Below are 20,108 nucleotides of genomic sequence, written 5' to 3' on the forward strand. Positions count from 1 at the left end.
GGTAGGCTATCCTGTATGTCTCTCTCATTCTGTACCAATATGAATGTGTGCATGCACTGCGCATGTTGTGTTTACATTACATTAGAGTGATTCCTGGCATTATTACTGGAAAAAGTCTTGTGATTATAGTACTGAGCCCCTGCAATGGAGCAGCTCTAATGTGCTATTAACTTAAATATAAAGTACCATAGAGCAAAAAAAAAGAAGAATAGTGAAAGAAACAAAATCTTGTATAATACATTTTAATGGGCATAATTAAGTGCAAAATTAACTGAAGGAAATTTCTATTTGCTAAATTAACAAGCCAACTAACCTTATACATATTCTTTTGGTTTCTGTACCCAGTATTACAACATACAGGAGATTGATTTTAAACACCATATAGATCACACGACATATACGTCACAAGACATATATAATTATCACAGAACTCATAATGAATGAGATTTTTTAGATAAATCCCAGTTAAATTGAACTATTTTTTGGATCTACGCACCACCAGATTTTTTTGAACTTTTTTTGGAGTTGGGCTTGTGTCTGGTGCTACGCTTCTTCAGTCTCTTCAGGTATGAAAAAAGTCCCATACCTCACACCCATTCTGACCTTCTCTCCATAGATCCTTTAACATCTCAAGCAACCCCCCTCTCCCCCTCCTGCACTTCAGATCAGTGAAGACGATGTGCGTCAGGAAGCAGAAGAGACGGAAAGCACCAGGCCCAGACTGTGTTACACCAGCCTGTCTGAAAACCTGTGCTGACCAGCTGGCCTCCATCTTTTCACAGATCTTCTACAGATCATTGGAGCTGTGTGAAATCCCTTTAAATGCTCCACCATTGTCCCCATCCCAAAGAAACACAAACTTACAGGACTAAATGACTACAGACCAGTGGCTCTAACATCTGTGGCCATGAAGTAATTTGAGAGGCTGGTCTGAAGGACATTACTGGACCCTAAACAGGGCTTTAGATGACGCAGTCAACATGGGACTGCACTACATCCTGCAGCATCTGGACAGACCAGGGTCTTATGCGAGGATCCTGTTTGTGGACTTCAGCTCGGCTTTTAACACTATCGTTCCAAACCTACTCCTGTCCAAACTAGCTCAGCACTCTGTGCCCACCTCCATCTGTCAGTGGATCACCAGCTTCAGACAGACAGACAGCAGCTAGTGAGGCTGGGAAAATTCTCCTCCTGCACAATCAGCACTATTAAACAAACTGGTGTTTGTTTAATAAAAGAACAAGGTATAGACCTATTGCTTATCCGATAACTATTATATTTCCTATATGGGTTTATGTATATGCTTTATTTATTTTAAGATTAACTCTTTTTTTTCTAAGGCATTGTTAGATCCAGTGTTTCCTGTCATAGCTATGCAAAGATTTGATTTCAAAAACAGTATCATAGCTATTAAATTATTTCTCATGATTTTAAATCTGTATTTAACCTCAGCATGATTTTAAAGTAAGTCTGATTTTGTGGTGGCTGTGCTTCAAAGGGGACATCGGATGCCCATTTTCCACAAGGTGGTATGATTCATTAGGGTCTTCTTGAAATGGTCTCAGTGGTCATGTAAAACAACACCCTTTTTACCTTGTCAAAAACAGCTCTGTTCACAGTGACTCGTTTCGGTGCATATCTCTTTACATGCTAATGAGCTCTGCTTAACTTTTTAACAAAACCTGCGTCGAATTGTCCCTCATTCAGAAAACAGTCTGGAGTAAAATGATTTGCGCAGCCAGACATAAACGAATTTAGTGAAAGTGAAGTGATGTGACATGTGGCCAAGTATGGTGACCCATACTCAGAATTTGTGCTATGCATTTAACCGAACAAACTGTACACACACAGTAGTGAACACACACCCGGAGCAGTGGGCAGCCATATTGCTGCAGCGCCCGGGGAGCTGTTGGGGGTTTGGTGCCTTACTCAAGGGTCTCACCTCGTGGTTGTGGTATTGAAGGTGGAAGAGAGTACTGGTTATTTACTCCACAATCAAAATGGCTTGATAATTGAGACTGTTTAGGTTTTTGGGGGATTAAAAAAAGGAGTGAATTTCTATTATTGTAGGGTGGTTGTGTCCACAAACTGCTAAGACACATTTATATGAAAATGAACATATTTTTCATCCAATGTCTCCTTTAAAATTAAAATATTTTAATCTTAATTCAAGTGATGAAATATTTCGAAAGTCTGACAGTGTTGAGTACTACTGTAAGGTTAACTCTGCCTGGTTAACATGTTTGAAAATGATTAACAGATGAAAACATTAGAAATTTAGAGTAATCAAATGTAATCAGTTACATTACTTTAATAAAGTAATTGAAAAGTTACACTACTTATTAAATTTTAAGTAGGGTAACTTGTAATCTGTAACCTATTACATTTCCAAAGTAACCTTCCCAACACTGTCTATAGGAAAAGTAACCTTAAATTATTTCTGTTGTGATCTGGCACTATAAAGAAAATCAAATTAAATAAAATTAACTTGACCTTCAAGGGGGGGCGGGGCGCCCCTAATATAATGGCAGGGGAAACACTGTGCTGATACAGTTCTACTCCGCCATCATTGAATCCATCCTCTGCACTTCAATAACTGTCTGGTTCAGCTCATCTACCAAATCTGACCTCAGAAGACTACAGAGGGTAGTCCGGACTGCTGAGCGAATCATTGGTACAACCCTCCCCTCTCTTCAAGAACTGTACTCATCCAGAGTGAGAAAAAGGCAAAATCACTCTGGACCCTCACATCCAGCACACTCCCTCTTTGAACTGCTGCCGTCTGGTCGACGCTACAGAGCTCTGAGAACCAGAACGGCCAGCACAGAAACAGTTTCTTCCCTCAATCCATTTCATGAAGACTTAAAGAGTTAGTTCACCCAAAAATGAAAATTAGCCTGTGTTAACCTGTAACACTTGGAATAGCCAGGAAATTTTTTAATATAACTCCGATTGGATTCATCAGAAAGAACAAAGTCATATACACCTAGGATGCCTCGAGGATGACTAAAACACAGGTTAATTTTTTATTTTGGGTAAACTAACCCTTTAACTTGACAATAAACATGCAACACACAATGCTATTTATACATTTATTTATTTAACACATACTTATTCACATTTCCTTGCATTTGTACATAACATACCTGTACATAGAAATACAGTACATCTATTGTATAGTGTATTGTTTCTTTAAATATATTTTTTGTATATTGCTATTCCCTATTAACTCATCCTATTTTTATTCTTTTTATTATCTGTCTCTCGTCTTGTCACGGTCACTCTGTACTGTGGAAGCTTCTGTCAACAAAACAAATTCCTCCTACGTGTAAAACATACCTGGCAACAAAGCTCTTTCTGATTCTGATATTAATTAGGTGACTGCTCTGAGCATGTTTTATGAAGTCGCAAGCAATAAAGTGACATAAGCACATATTATTTTCATGTGGGTCCGGGGGTGACTTCTCGTACAAAAACTCACTCAAGTTTAGTCAAAGCCCCAAACAATTATGTTTGTTTTATTCTACTCCGTGAGATCTTTCAAATTATATATGTCACATGACTATCTAAGCTGTATGATGTTTCTAACATATTATAGAACAGTACAAAAAACATATTTAGTAAATTATGCAAATATTTTTTTCATTTGTCAGCAAATAACTTGGCACTACTTTGGAGTTAATCAAAGTGGCTATATGCATTGTAAAGCTCAGGCAGTAAGCTTTCAAATTATATATATATATATATATATATATATTTTTTTTTTTTGTTGTTGATCGAGGAAGTGGGTTGAAAAATATGTCCCTGTTTTATAGGGACTAATGAGCACTCGTTAAGAGTTGATCAAAATAATTACATTCATTAAAAAGCAGAGTTTCTAAGCCTTAAAATTATACCTATTTTGTCATTGTGCTACTTATTTGGTTTCAGTTTGTATTTCTCTTAAACAGAGACACGCAAACGGGAGTGTGGCTGCTCCCGTCGGTTTTATAGGGTTAAAGATGAACGAGATAAAAACATCCCCTGTAAGAAACCGTGAGGACGGCGATGCTGTACCTGCAGGGTGCTGACCAGCAGCTGGTACCACTCCAGACAGTGTCTCAGGACGCCGGCCTTCTCCACGGCGAGGCAGTGTTTGACGGCGTCCTCGTGCCGGCCGTCTGCGCTGTAGAGCTGCACCAGCTTGTGGTTGATGTAGGTGTCTGCGGGCCGCAGCTTGAGCTCCGACTGCAGCAGCTCGTACAGCTGGTTAGAGCCGCTCTGAGCGCTCAGAAGCTTCTCCTGCGGCAGAGAGGACGCGTGAGACACAGAAGAGCAGCGCGGCGGACGTCTGCAGCTCTTTAGCTCACACTCACCCTCAGATTGAAGACGGCCGGGTGTCCCGGCAGAAGCCTGGCCGCTTTCTCCACCCAGAACTCGGCTCGGCTGTCGTGCTCGGGTTTACTGCACAGCAGCTCGGCCACCTTCAGGACCAGATCGTGCTGAGCCGGATTCAGATCCACCGAGCGCTGAGTCAAACAAACATCGTCATTACATAAAGTACACACATCTCACTCAGACTCCAACGCCGCACTGGAACGTGAACGACACATTTGACAACAAGGTACAACAACACTGAAAACAGAGGAAGCGACGGAAACTGGAAAGAAATCGGATCATGAGCTGCTCACGTATAAATGAACACATTTTGAAATGGACTTTACTCTTCATTAAAACACAGACTGCAGTGTGTCAGATTGAAAACAGCCTGTTAGCAGTGCGTCCAGACTGCAGAAGAATTTGCACACAAACAACTCCAGATATTTCTATCAGAATACTACTGCTGAACAGATATTTGACAACACTCTTATATGGATATTTATTTCCAGCCCTATGATTTATCCACGATCACATTAAACTCAAAAGCTCAAGAGTGTGTTTAAGACCGTGTAATAGGAGAACATGCGAGAGCAAACGAGGAGAGTCCAAACCTTGTAATATCCCACAGCTTTCTCCGTTTCTCCGTCTCGCTCAAACAGCTGCCCGAGGAACTTGTGCGCTTTAGGATCCTTCGGCTGGACGGTCAGATACTCCGAAACATGTCTGCCATTGAAGTGTGTGAGAGAGAGAAACATCAGCTCGTCCGAGAGGAACCAGACATCAGACAAAGCAGAAAGAGCACAGAAACCAGCCTACCTTTTAGCCAGGTCATACTCCTTAGCCTCAAAGTATAGCTTAGCAAACAGAAATCCTTTGACTGGACTCTGCAGAAACACAGATCACAGAATCACAAAGGGGTTTTTTGCCATGGTTTTTTACTCATGTGAAAAAGGGTTGATGCGAATAATGGGAGATGGAAACAATTTTTTTTTATGAATAAATTCCTCTGTGCACATCCAAAAGGCAATTCCAGTGTTTTTTTTTTCCAGAGTAAAAACCAAAAATATAAATTCTAATAGAATGTATTCATTACCAATATATTGAATCATCTCTTTATATTTTTCTGACAATAGAGTCCAGACATCAGAAAAATATCAGTCTATAAATGTGTTTTCTATTTTAGATGATGGAAATACACACGCGTTATGAACGTGACAAAACATGTGAAAAAAGAGAAAAAAGACATATTTTGTAGACTTTCTGTAAATTATAACATACAAACCAGAAGCAACAATATCTACACAATGGAGAAGGAATGACTCTTCACAGATCATATAAAATCTATTTGTTTCAATTTTCGTTTCTGTATTTCAGAGGAAAAATCAGCATTACGGACATGACAGCTCTGAAAGCAGAATTTATCCAACTGTGGAAATGCATGCAAAATACTTTAAACACCTTTAACAGAGACATCTAATGGGTATTTAATAGGTCTACCCCCCATTAAACATTTTTCTAGTTAACTAGTAGTCATTCATTTAAGCCACTGTTCAAATCACACGGTTATACTGTATTAATATAACAGCCTTCGAATTGATAATGAGCCTTAATGTATTCCACGCTCAAGTACACACATAACATTTGCCACAAACCACAGGCAAAAATAACCTATAATGATTATGAAAGTTTGAAAAAATTTGACATTTTTTAAATTATTCATTAATAAACTAGTGTTTTCTGAATCCTTGTTGGAAATTCACATTGCTGACTCATCTCCACAGATGTGCCTTTGGAGAGAAATGCAACCTTTAAACAGATTACATAGTCAGGATGTATTTAATTTAATTTTAAATTTGTTTGTTTGAAAGTAGACAATTCAAGCTTTCTGTAGACTAGATATAGTTCTCATGTCTGTGCCGTTCTTTTTGGTGACGTGCTCCAGTTCACGGAGAAAGAGATGTTTGTTTTCATTATTTTACAAAAGCTCAATGTTTTATTATTATGAGTTTACAGAAATTTGCTTTTGAACTGATTTAATTTGTTTTTATTATCAGGAAAAAGTGAAAGTGAACTGCTTTTTAAGTTGTAAAACATTGATTGCGCAGGGGCATCCCTGTCCTGCAGTAAGAGCATTCCACTCTCCGCACAGACATTGAATATAGGCCAATAATAGAGCACATTTATATAGCCCACGTTAATGCTAGAGTGTGGGATCCACACTAAAATAAATCTTCACCAATCTACATCCAAGACAGATGCAGTTATAACCTATAAATTGAAGACTATTTGACGTTTTAAAATGATCGATGCCACTCCAATTCATTGATCATTAGTTGTTGTCATGGGTGTCGCTAGACCAATTTAAAGGAGCTACAGCCCCCCTAAAATGACTTCTCAGCCCCCCTAAAAGTTTTGCGATCAGCTCCATAAACTGTACATGAATTTGTGATCACCTCAGTGCCCTTTAAACTTCATATGAAAAATGTAGCAACCTTTAATTGTGATCAGATCACAGACACAGAACAAAAACACCCGGACTCTGTTTTAATCATTCTCAGGGACTTTAATAAAGCAAATCTCTCCCGCGAACTGCCAAAATACAGACAGCACATCACATGCCCCACCAGAGAGAGTAATATACTGGATCACTGTTACACAGCCATAAAGGATGCATATCACTCTGTTCCACGAGCAGCTTTAGGACTCTGATCACTGTTTAGTTCATCTCATACCGACCTACAGGCAGAAACTTAAATCTGCAAAACCTGTATTAAGAACTGTTAAAAGATGGACTAATGAAACAGAGCAGGTTTTACAAGCCTGTTTCTCTCTCACCGATTGGACTGTTTTTGAAGCCGCTTCCACTGATCTGGACAAGCTCACAGAGACTGTCACTTCATATATCAGTTTCTGTGAGTATTTTTGCATTCCTACCAAGAGTCATCTAACCTTCAATAACAACGACAAACCATGGTTCACTGCAAAACTCCGACACCTCCGTCAGGCCAAAGAAGATGCTTACAGAAAGGGGGATAAAGTCTTGTATAAACAGGCCAAATACACACTGGAAAAGGAGATCAGAGTGGCAAAGAGGAACTATTCTGGCAAGCTAAGGAACAAATTATCTTCCAGTGACTCTGCTTCAGTGTGGAAAGGTCTGAAAGACATCACCAATTACAAGACACGATCCCCCAGCACTGTGGAGAATCAACAACTGGCAGACGTCCTAAATGAGTTCTACTGCAGATTTGAAAAAACACCCCACACCCGCCCTGAACACCTCTCCACACCACCATTAACACCTCCAGCAACCCCCCTCTCCCCCACACCTAAAATTCGGATCAGCGAGGATGACGTGTGCCAGGTCTTCAGAAAGAACAAAAGAAGAAAGGCACCAGGCCCAGACGGTGTGTCACCAGCCTGTCTGAAAACCTGTGCTGACCAGCTGGCCCCCATCTTCACACAGATCTTCAACAGATCACTGGAGCTGTGCGAAGTCCCCTCATGCTTCAAACGCTCCACCATCATCCCCGTCCCAAAGAAACCCAAAATTACTGGACTGGACTTAATGACTACAGACCTGTGGCTCTAACATCTGTGGCCATGAAATCATTTGAAAGACGGGTTTTGGCTTATCTGAAGGCCTCTACTGGACCCCCTGCAGTTTGCCTACAGAGCAAACAGGTCTGTGGATGATGCAGTCAACATGGGACTGCACTTCATCCTGCAGCATCTACACAGACCAGGGACATATGTGAGGATCCTGTTGTAGACTTCAGCTCCGCTTTTAACACCATAATCCCGGACACCCTTCAGAATAAAACTAACTCAGCTGTCCGTCCCCACCTCCGTCTGCCAGTGAATCACCAGCTTCCTGACAGACAGGCAGCAGCTAGTGAGGCTGGGAAAATTCTCATCCAACACCTATACAATCAGCACTGGAGCCCCTCAGGGCTGCGTTCTCTCCCCACTGCTATTCTCCCTGTACACCAATGACTTTACATCTAAAGACCCCTCTGTCAAGCTCCTGAAGTTTGCAGATGATGCCACACTGATCGGCCTCATTCAGGACGGTGACGAGTCTGCTTACAGACAGGAGGTTAAAGAGCTGGCTGTCTGGTGCAGTCTTAACAACCTGGAGCTTAACACACTCAAAAAAATGGAGATGATCGTGGACTTCAGGAAAAAAAACCCTGCACTCCCCCCCACTCACCATCATGAACAGCACTGTGACTGCAGTGGAGACATTCAGATTCCTTGGCACCACAATTTCTCAGAACCTGAAGTGGGACAATCACATTGAGTCCATTGTGAAAAAGGCCCAGCAGAGGTTGTACTTCCTTCGCCAGCTGAGGAAGTTCAACCTGCCACAGGAGCTGCTGAAACAGTTCTACTCCGCCATCATTGAATCCATCCTCTGCACTTCTATAACTGTCTGGTTCAGCTCAGCTACCAAATCTGACCTCAGAAGACTACGGAGGGTAGTCCGGACTGCTGAGCGAATCATTGGTACAACCCTCCCCACTCTCCAAGAACTGTACTCATCCAGAGTGAACAAAAGGGCTGGCAAAATCACTCTGGACCCCTCATATCCAACACACTAGAGCGCCATTTAATACACAGAGCCGTAGTTCACTGACAAGCTACGCAGTATCGCGTTCATTATCGAAGGCGATTCATCTGCGATAATAAACGCGATATTGTGTAGCTTGTCAGTGAACTACGGCTCTGTGTATTAAATGGCGCTCTATTTGAAAACAGGTGATGGAGATTTAGCGCTAATCACGGACCCGGCTTTACTGACGAGATGCGCATGAATATCGTGTTCGATATATCGCCCAGCCCTACTTTGAACTGTTACCATCTGGTCGACGCTACAGAGCTCTGAGAACCAGAACGACCAGACACAGAAACAGTTTCTTCCCTCAGGCAATCCATCTCATGAACACTTGACAATAAACGCGGAACACATAACACTATTATACATTATTTATTCACCACACATACTTATTTTTATTTTACTTTTTTTCATTTCAAATTTGCACATATCAGACCTGTACACACACAATTGTCTATATTATATATTGTATATTGTCGCACACAACTGTCTATATTATATATTGTGTTTTTTACTGTTTTGTACATTTGCCTATTTGTATATTTGTATATTATTCTTTTATTATCTGTGTCCTGTCCTGTTGCTGTCTTTCTGTTGCACTGTGGAGCTTCTGTCACTATAACAAATTCCTTGTATGTGTGAACATACCTTGCCAATAAAGTTCATTCTGATTCTGATTCTTCTGAATTGACTCCTCCCCATCTTTCAGCGCATTCTTCAATCCACAGAACGTGGTGGCGCAGAGCGAAAAACAGAAGACATGGTGTGTGTTTATTGTTATATTATCTGCATCTGTGCAGTTCTTTGTCATAAATCCAGTTTACAAAATATCATGGAGGAGCAATCGGTTCCCCATCTACTGTAAGTTTTCGCTGCGTTCACCCCTCATCACACCACAGATGATTCCCCCAGCGAAAATGAAGCCCTTAAAGCCCTAAACACACTGCACCATTTTCGGCTGTCCCAGATGAAAGATTGGCATCGTGAAATGATCGTGGTGATTTCTGTGATCGTGGCTCCTAATCGGTGGTCCTGTGTCATACAGTGAGAAACGGCCGTTGTCACGGTCTTGCGACCAAAGATAGCCTACGATACAGCATGATCAAAAAGGACTTTTAGGTCAAAAGACAGAGTTCATTTAAAGCGGGAAAAAGGAAAATTAATCTAGAGAAAGATTACTGGTTTTCAGAGAAAAGGTGGAGGTGTAGTGGAGGGTAATGTACAACATGCAAATGAGTTTAACATGTTTTTTAACAGGTTTGATACTGGATCCTCTACCTCTAGTAGCCACCTTCCCATTACTACCTCTACTATTTCTACTGGCCCCCCTCCCCCTAGTGGTCCACTGACCCCTTCCGGACCACTCTCATATTCTCATATTCTGCATACATTCCAGCCCACCTATGTCACCTCCTTGTCAGACTAGACTATATATCACAGCCGATAAGGTAAGAAAAGAGCTGGAAATGTTAAATCAGAGTGTGCTGAAGGCTTGTGCTAGCCAGTTGTGTGAAGTACTTCAGCATCTCTTTAACTTGCGCTTGCACCTTCAGATAGTTCCATTGCTATGGAAAACATCTTGTCTGGTTCCAGTGCCTAAGAATAGACATACTATGGCACTAAATGACTACAGACCCATTGCACTAACCTCTCATTTAATGAAGGTCATGGAGAGACTGGCACACCTTAGACCGCTAGTGTATCCATCACTTGACCCTCTGCAGTTTGCTTATCAGCCCCGGGTGGGTGTTGAAGATGTAATTATATATCTTCTGCAGAAGGCATATTGTTCTTTGGATAGACACAACACCACAGTTCTCATTTTGTTTTTTGATTTTTCCAGTGCATTTAATACCATCCAGCCAAGATTGTTGAAGGCAAAACTGGAAGATATGCAGGTGGATGCTTCCTTAGTCACTTGGATCTATGATTACCCGATGGGCAGGCCTTAGTTTGTGAGATTACAGGGATGTGTGTCTGAACGTCTGATAAGTAACATCAGGGCCCATCAGGGAACTGTGCTATCAAAGCAAAGGATGCCAACAGAGTAAATAAACTCATCAAAAATGCTGGGTCTGTCATCAGCTCTGAGCTTGGTATTCTGGAGGAAGTGGTCAAGGACAGAATGCTGCCAAAGTTGCTGGCGATTATGGACAATGATGCTCATCCCCTCTATAAAACTCTGGATAAGCTTAAGAGTAGCTTTAGCAACAGGCTCATTCAGCCTCGTTGCTTGAAAGAACAATATAGGAAATCGTTCCTGCCTAGTACTATTAGAGTGTATAACTTATTTGTCTAGGACAGAACTGTGTTATTAAAGGGTATTGTAGTCATGTATTCTAAGTGACCATATTAGCCATATGACCATATTAGCCCAGTTCTGTCAACATTGCACTGGCTCCCTATTAAACATTGTATACATTTTAAGATGAATGAATGAATCATGCATTTATATAGCGCTATATTGTGTATTGCCGTACACCCAAAGCGCTTTACAATCATGTGGGGGATCTCTCCTCAACCACCACCAGTGTGCAGCATCCACTTGGATGATGCGACGGCAGCCACAGGACAACGTTGCCAGTGCGCTCACCACACACCAGCTACAGGTGGAGAGGAGAGAGAGTCATAGAGCCAATCAAGTGGATGGGGATTATTAGAAGGCCATGATTGACAAGGGCCAGTTTTGGGAATTTGGGAATTTGGCCAGGACACCGGGGTTACACCCCTACTCTTTTACGAGAAGTGCCATGGGATTTTTAGTGACCACAGAGAGTCAGGACCTCAGGTTAACGTCTCATCTGAAAGACGGTGTTTTTTACAGTATAGTGTCCCCGTCACTATACTGGGGCGTTAGGACCCACACAGACCACAGGGTGAGCGCCCCCTGCTGGCCTCACTAACACCTCTTCCAACAGCTACCTAGTTTTCCCAGGAGTCTCCCATCCAGCTACTGACCAGCTCAACCCTGCTTAGCTTCAGTGGGCAACCAGTCTTGGGCTGCAGGGTGATATGGCTCTGTGATCTTGCTAATTACCTATAAGGCCCTGAATGGTTTGGCACCTCAGTATTTGAGTGAGCTCTTATCACACTATAGTCCTTCACGTCTGCTGCGATCTCAAAACTCGTTTGATAATACCTAGAATATCAAAATCAACTGTGGGCGGGAGATCGTTTTCCTATTTAGCGCACAAACTCTGGAACAATCTACCTAACACTGTTCAGGAAGCAGACACACTCTGTCAGTTTAAATCTAGATTAAAGACCCATCTCTTTAACCTGGCTTACACATAATACACAATTGCATTTCTATAATTCACATCCGTTAAGGGATTGTTAGGCTGCATTAATTAGGTCAACCAGAACCGGGAACACTTCCCATAACACCCAATGTACTTGTTACATTGTTAGAAGAATGGCATCTACGCTAATATTAGTCTGTTTCTTTCTTATTCCGAGGTCACCGTAGCCACCCAGATCCAGACTGTATCCAGATCAGATGGTGGATCAGCACCTAGAGATGACCTCTACAGCCCTGAACGTCAGCGGAGATCAGGACAACTAGATGATCCCCAGAGACAGATCCCCAATGAAGACCTCGTCTCCTAGACGGCCATCAGGACAAGACCACGGGAACCAGATGAGTCCTCTGCACAATCTGACTCTGATGCAGCCTAGATTTAAACTGCTGATTGTGTCTGGCCAGAGGAGAACGACACTATTTCGACACACTATTTCCCCATCTAAATACTGTAAAGCTGATGTAAAGCCACCCAGCTTTATATCAAGCTGACGTAAAGCTGCATTAACACAATTTGCATTGTTAAAAGCGCTATACAAATAATAGTGACTTGACTTGACTAAGTGTTCATTGATTGTATTGCGCTAATCATTGTGTAATCATCACAGTTTGTGCAGTGTGTTTTGGGCTTAACATGGGGTGCCCAACCCTGGTCCTGGAGACCTACCTTCCTGCAGAGTTCAGCTTCAACCCTGATCAAACACACCTGTCTGTAATTATCAAGTGCTCCTTCAGATCCTAATTAGTTGGTTCAGTGTTTGATCAGGGTTGGAGCTGAACTCTGCAGGAAGGTACATCTCCAGGAACAGGGTTGGGAATCCCTGCCTTAACACATATGATTGCATACTTTATAAAATGATCTTGTTGCCATTTTCATTTGAAAATTTAACTTTCAATATAAAATATATTACAGTGCATGTGGCAAAGCATACGTGAGCTAAGGAAAGAGGGTTGTACTAGAAGTGCAAACAGTAAAATGTTGTGTTTGTACAGTAAACAGGTGTGTGTGTGTGTGTAGGCCTACTGGTAAATATGGTTTATGAGGACACAAATGTGTATAATAACATGGGTACTACAACGTAAACTTGGTTTATGAGGATACTTCCTATGTCCCCGTAAAACAAAAGGCTTAAAAAACATACAAAATGGTGTTTTATGAAATTCAAAAATTGCCAGTAGTCTCCTGTAAGGGGTAGGTTGGTGTAGGATAATAGCACATACAGTTTGTACAGTATAAAAACCATTAGGCATATGGAGAGTCCCCGTAAACCACAAATACCAGACTGTGTGTGTGTGTGAGATCAGGAAGGCTTTGGTTTATTCGCTACTCAAATGTTATACCCATCTATGCAATACAGTGTAATACTGCAATAAGTTTAGTATACCACCCCTGAGACTTGAACCTCAAACATTTTTTATTTTTATTTATATTTTTTTAATATTATAATTATACCCTCACTGGGGGCTGAGCCCCCCCTAAAATGAAAATCCTAGAATCACCCCTGGTTGTTGTTGACCAAGATTAAACGGATGTCGCTGTCATAAAAACTTGTTTTAATAAACCATTTATGCATTAATGAATTATGATGCAACCTAGGTTAAGTAGCTAAAATATTTATAAAAATGCTATACATATAGACTGTGAGCAGTAAGCAGCATATGCGCGCTGAACACGTAACGCAGCCTGTCTTGCTCTCTGCCTGCATGCAGCGCCGATAGCGACAAGAGTTAGCGTATTTGAAACACATAAAAGGTTTAAATAAGGTTATATTGACAATGAACATTAGGCCTATATTTAAAAACAGTTTTGGCAATTTACAGTCCGCCTGTCCCTATTTCTGACCCGCGCAGCAAACGACACTGCAAATCTCCGCGATGTTCCTACCCGAATGCACTTTCTATAATGTTATTAGAATTAATTATCAGTGTCAGTCATCAGTAACGTGGTAATGCATATGATTTAATCAGTGGTGTAGCAAGTAAGCCACGGGACCATATTTAAAAACACTTTTAAGGGGCTCCACAAATGTTACTTGTGCTGTTGCAGGTAATAACCTAGATCACTGTCTAACACTTGATGGCTGCTCTGTCAATTCTTCTTCATCAGTCAGGAACCTAGGCGTACTTTTTGATAGCAATCTTTCCTTCGAAAAACATGTTTCTAGCATTTGTAAAACTGCATTTTTCCATCTTAAAAATATATCTAAATTACGACCTATGCTCTCAACGTCAAATGCAGAAATGTTAGTTCATGCGTTTATGACCTCAAGGTTAGACTATTGTAATGCTTTATTGGGTGGTTGTTCTGCACGCTTGATCAACAAACTACAGTTGATCCAAAATGCAGCAGCTAGAGTCCTTACTAGAACCAGGAAGTATGACCATATTAGCCCGGTTCTGTCAACACTGCACTGGCTCCCTATCAAACATCGGATAGATTTTAAAATCTTGTTAATTACTTATAAAGCCCTGAATGGTTTAGCTCCTCAGTACTTGAGCGAGCTCTTATCACACTATAGTCCTCCACGTCTGCTGCGTTCTCAAAACTGATAATACCTAGAATATCAAAATCGACTGCGGGCGGCAGATCCTTTTCCTATTTAGTGCCCATTTACATTTTTTTCCATAAAATATTTTTTGTAGTGTTTTGGGACATATTCCATTAGGATTAAGTGGATTTAATATAGAAGGTGGCCAATTAGAAACCCACAGGGCCCATTAGTTTCCCCATTATAACCTGTAAAACCATTACAAATTTTGTGATGGTGTCTGTTGTTGTTTCATCAGCAGGGAAGGCTGACATTTGCATGGAATTTCCCTGTGTCTCTGCGAGATGGGATGGCATAACCTGGCTAACCAGCGGACTGATCTCGTTGCACAGCATCTGAAACGTGTTGGATGGAAACAGTGCTTATTCACAAATGTTTGATGTGATGTTCCAATTTTGCGCACAAGTTAAATTTGCACCTTTGGACGGAAACTCAGCTACTGTTTGACTGCGTTTAACACGGTCTTGTGGAGCGGGGCTCATTTCCCATAGTGCACAGTGGCTCAAACAGATACCGAGCATGACAATAACATGTATATCAATCATATTCAGATGTTTGTCTGGTTTAGGTGTGTCAGAACATGCCAGAGAAACTCATTAAGCAACTGAATTACTGTCATTCTGTGCGGCGTTCACATATATAACACACACAACAATAAAGCAGTCAATCATATGTCTTTGTCCATTTATCTGAACAGCAGTGCGTGATGGGAACTGAACCTCACCCACAAAACAATGCTCGGGGCAATCAAACTGTGTGAGTCATTAACATTGTAAGTTGAGCAATTAACATACTTCTGGAGAACAGAAACTGAATCTGAAGACTTCTGGACTTCATCAGCTTCATAAGTGATGAGCTCAGATGCGGAGATGAAGCTGACAGCAGCACAAGATCAAGAGCAGGTTAAACTCTCTGAGAGCAGAGGATTCATCATATATTACTCATACAGACACAATAATAACTCCTCACACACACAGATTACATCAGTCTCGAGATTGCTTCCAGAGGGAGCTGAAATTACAGACAGTGTGACTTTGTTTTTCTCAGAAATAATTCAGCAAACTCTCGGCAATGTTTAACAAGATGTATGGCGACGCGTGAGTCATAAAGCAGCTGCGGCGAGCTTCAGAAGCAGGTGTCGCGTCTGGAAATCTGTTCGTCAGTCTCTTCTTACCGCTTTCTGCGAGGGCGAGGCGCTCTGAACTGTAGAGATATAGCGCTCCACGTCCGCTTTAGTCCGCCTCATGGCTGCTGTCACACACTCTGCGTCGCTGTTTCAGAAGCTGATCATTGAAGCGCGGATCTGCGGCTCCTATCACTCTCTGTTCACGCGCGAGACTGAGGTCTGTGCAGAGCAGAAGTGGGTGTTTCTGACCCATTGTGGGTGTTGTCAAAGTGGTGGATTTTTCTAAATTATGCCATGAAAATGATCCCCTCACCTGGCCCCACCCTAAACAAGTACAAAATATGAATACAACAAAATGTCTTTATTTAGCATACAAAAAAGAATCTGGTATCAACACAATAGAACCATATTAATTCCGGACAAAACATACCAAGAAACAAACATAAAATTAAAAAAAGATAATATAAAGAAAATATAATTACAAGTCATATTATAAAAAATTAAACCGTTTTAATGCATTTTTATTTTTTTTATTATTTTATTTTACTAAGGGCTTCTGAGAAGTATTTTAGATCATTTCTAAAAACAATAAACAGAGGAGATTTAAAACATCTACCATTAAGTATAAAGTATTTTGCTAATAATATAATATTATTAATCAAACCGAACAAACTGTTGTTTATTCTGTACATTTCAGTCAGTCCTGCAATGCTTTCCGAAAACAATCAGACAAATTACATGTATCTGAATGCTAAACTATTTATTATGTAAACCAGGCTTAAATTGTACTTAACGTGCTTTCCGCCAAAAATAAATAAATAAATAAATAAATCATCCTCTTCACGTGAGCAAATATGTGCTTGGCCCGAGTTCAGGAACGGGACGGATTGCACGAGGGACTATTAAAATTAACCAGTGTATATGTTTGGTTGACTGTATTGTATTCTGATAATGAACAGGCTGCAACGTTTGCAGTGCTGTAGGGCATGTGTCAAAGAGCATATGATCGTCTTAAAATAAACATCTATATGCTGCTTCGTAAATTATGAAAGTGCGAATCAATAGGCTACCACAAGTTTCTGTTTCTATTTGGCGTTCTATTTACGCAGAAATGGACTTTGGCGTGAATATGATCGGTGTTGCCAACTCAGCAGTTTTGTTGCTAAATTTAGCAACTTTTCAGACTACCCTAGCAACTTTTTCTTCCAAAAGCACCTAGCAACAAATTTAGCAATTTTTAAAAAATTATTTGGCAACTTTTAGCAACTTTTGATAAGTGACAATAAAAAGACACACATTTTCCATCCAAATTGCACAAAAAGAAAACCAAAGATGCCTCGCAGTACACACATCACGTGAATTGAATTAGCCGCTATTTGCATTTCTTCAATATAATAATAATAATAACAACTGAATAATTGTTCATTTATGATAGGCTACACTTTGTTATAGCTTGTATTTGCGATTATTGATCAGTTAGTATGCTGTAAGAAAAATGGAAAATAAGCTACTAGTATTTTTCCAGGACGTTATCCATTGTAACCCTGTAACCTGAAAACACAATGCGTAATTTAAAATGCAGGTAAAGAAACCGACACAGAAAATTCTTTCATATTAACATAGAAGATTGTGCCCTATTTTTACAGCCTTTTCTTGGAGTGTAGCACACTAACACTAACACACTGCTTAAAGCATAATTGTTGAGAATGTGTTATATTACTAGTTTACTAGCTATTGAAAAAAGAAAAAAAAAACTTAAATTGTAATCATTCAAAAATGTGTAAGTGTTCAATGATTCAATGTATTTTAAAATATAGTTATTTATATTTTAATATTATATTATGCATATTATTTTACAAACAAATCTAAATTAACATATATAAAATATATATTTTTGCTGAGATTTGATGTTGTGACACAGTTTTGCACCGTGATTACGCAATGAGGTCATCGTGCAACGTCATTTAGCAACTTCTAGCAACAAATTGACCTTCCCTTAGCAACTTTCTCTGAAAATGAGTTGGCAACACTGAATATGATACGCAATATTTAGGATTAAGGGTGCGGGTTAGGAATAAAGCTCATCAAGTGCTCGAGCACATCCGACGGAAAAACACGTGTTCTCTTTCAGCTTTCAGACACGACCTTCTTCTCATTTGAATGGTTCGTTTGATGCGCTTTATATATACAATTATTTTAATGACAAATGTCCAGAACGCATTAAAGCCTATATGCAAGATCGCATGAAATGCGCGAGCGCAAACCTCTCTGCTCGCAGGTGGATTCCCATCCATTCACTCTCACAGAAAACAGACGCGTTTTTTCATTTTTTTACATTTTTTAATTATTTTTTCTATTTTTTTAATAATTTTTCATTAGTACATTTCAATTACACATGTCCATGTTGACCAATATGATATTTGCATCTAAAATATCACCAAATAGGACTAATTATTTATTTTTTTTATTTAATTTTTTTGGACAATTAGGTGGCCCTGTTTACATAAGACACATTTATTACAAAAAAAAAACTTTTTTTTTGTAAATATTTTATGATTTGTGTGTGTCCCTCAGTTTGACTTTCCACCCCGTCACACTAACTTGTTTTAGCTGTAAACCCAGATAGCAAAATTGCTGTGGCCCAGATCCGGCCCACAGTTGACACTTTCATCTGGCCCACATACCGCGTGGAATGATGGCACTTGGGAGGTCCTCTCCTGTTTGCCAGATTTGGGCCACAATTAAGCCATAGCAATGCCGCATGTCAGCCATAAATAAAATAATGAAGCAGAACTGGCACACATCTGGCCCACAGTTTACAGTTCAAAGGGTATGTGGGCCAGATGAAAGTGTCAAGTGTGGGCCGGATCTGGGCCACAGCAATTTTGGTGTCTGGGCCAGATGTGTGCCAGTTCTGCTTCATTATTTTATTTATGGCTGACATGCGGCATTGCTATGGCTTAATTGTGGCCCAAATCTGGCAAACAGGAGCGGACCGCCCAAGTGCCATCATTTCACGCGGCATGTGGGCCAGATGAACTTTATGGCACTTAAGGCAGTCCACTCCTGTTTGCCAGATTTGAGCCACAATTAAGCCGTAGCAATGCCACATGTAACCCAACAACAAACCAAATAAACCACACCTGGCCTCAGTTGATTTTTATACAAACCCTGGTCTTTCCCAACATTCCTCATGCAGCATGGAATGGTGGCACTTTTACAATGCACTCCTGTTTGCCAGATCTGGTCCACAAGTAGGCCAGTTGTTCAGCCACATGTTAGCCAAGAATTACATAAATAAACCATAACTGTGTGTTTTTGTGTGTGCATGCTGTGCCATATCATTGACACTAAGAGATATAAACTAAAGGGAAATGTAAAAATGCCCCCTTTTTATGTTAAGAGAAGTTACAACAGATGATTTAAACACATTTCTGAAATCATTTGCATTATTTATTAATATTGTCAAAGAACAACCAAGTGCAAGTTTCCATTTTCAAAACTGGAAAGCAATCTAAAAAAAAAAAATAGTAATAATGAACAAACACAAAATATGTGCATATAAAGCATCTTAGAACTAAACAAAAAACAAAACATGTTTCCAGTTGGTCATCCAAAAAAACAAAAACAAAAAACAGACAACGCAGAAGTAAACACACTAGAAAACATTGGCAAATGGAGCCATCCAAAATTAAAGAATTTGACCTCCTTGACTGGGCCCATCTGTGTCATCATGGCAATCTTGCAAGCCTTTATTGGATACACACACACAAAAAAAACACTGTTGACTCAGTAACAGAATGCTGATTTTACAATAGTGTTTTAATAGCAATAGCACATTAATACTGAATGGGGAAAAAATGGACTGGAACTACCAGTGCATTAAACAGTTTGGTAACTCTAAGGCCTTAATTGTTAACATTAATTAATGTATTAACTAACATGAACTGCATTATTTAAGCTTTTTTAATGTTACAGTCATTCACTGTTTGTTCATGTTAGTTCACAGTGCATTAACTAATGTTAACAAATACAACTTTTGATTTGAATAATGCATTAGGGAGCGTCACAATTAGAGATCGACCGATATATCGATTTACCGATATTTCCCCGATATTTAGCCATTTTTCCATAATCGGATATCGGTTTTGTAAT

The 20,108-nt window shown here is 40.2% G+C and overlaps 1 protein-coding gene across 1 annotated transcript in view; it reads right to left on the minus strand.

The window, feature by feature from the left end:
* The window catches only part of LOC131547208 (E3 SUMO-protein ligase RanBP2-like), a 67,557-nt gene extending 51,305 nt beyond the window's left edge, over positions 1-16,252 (minus strand). Inside the window, 5 exon segments of the mRNA XM_058787601.1 lie at positions 4,057-4,281; positions 4,356-4,508; positions 4,971-5,082; positions 5,176-5,243; positions 16,002-16,252. Coding sequence (XP_058643584.1) covers positions 4,057-4,281; positions 4,356-4,508; positions 4,971-5,082; positions 5,176-5,243; positions 16,002-16,073 — 630 coding nt within the window. The 5' untranslated portion in view covers positions 16,074-16,252.
* Positions 16,253-20,108: the final 3,856 nt, after the last annotated feature.

This window comes from Onychostoma macrolepis, chromosome 09 (assembly GCF_012432095.1).
Source record: "Onychostoma macrolepis isolate SWU-2019 chromosome 09, ASM1243209v1, whole genome shotgun sequence".
NCBI classification, from domain to species: domain Eukaryota; kingdom Metazoa; phylum Chordata; class Actinopteri; order Cypriniformes; family Cyprinidae; genus Onychostoma; species Onychostoma macrolepis.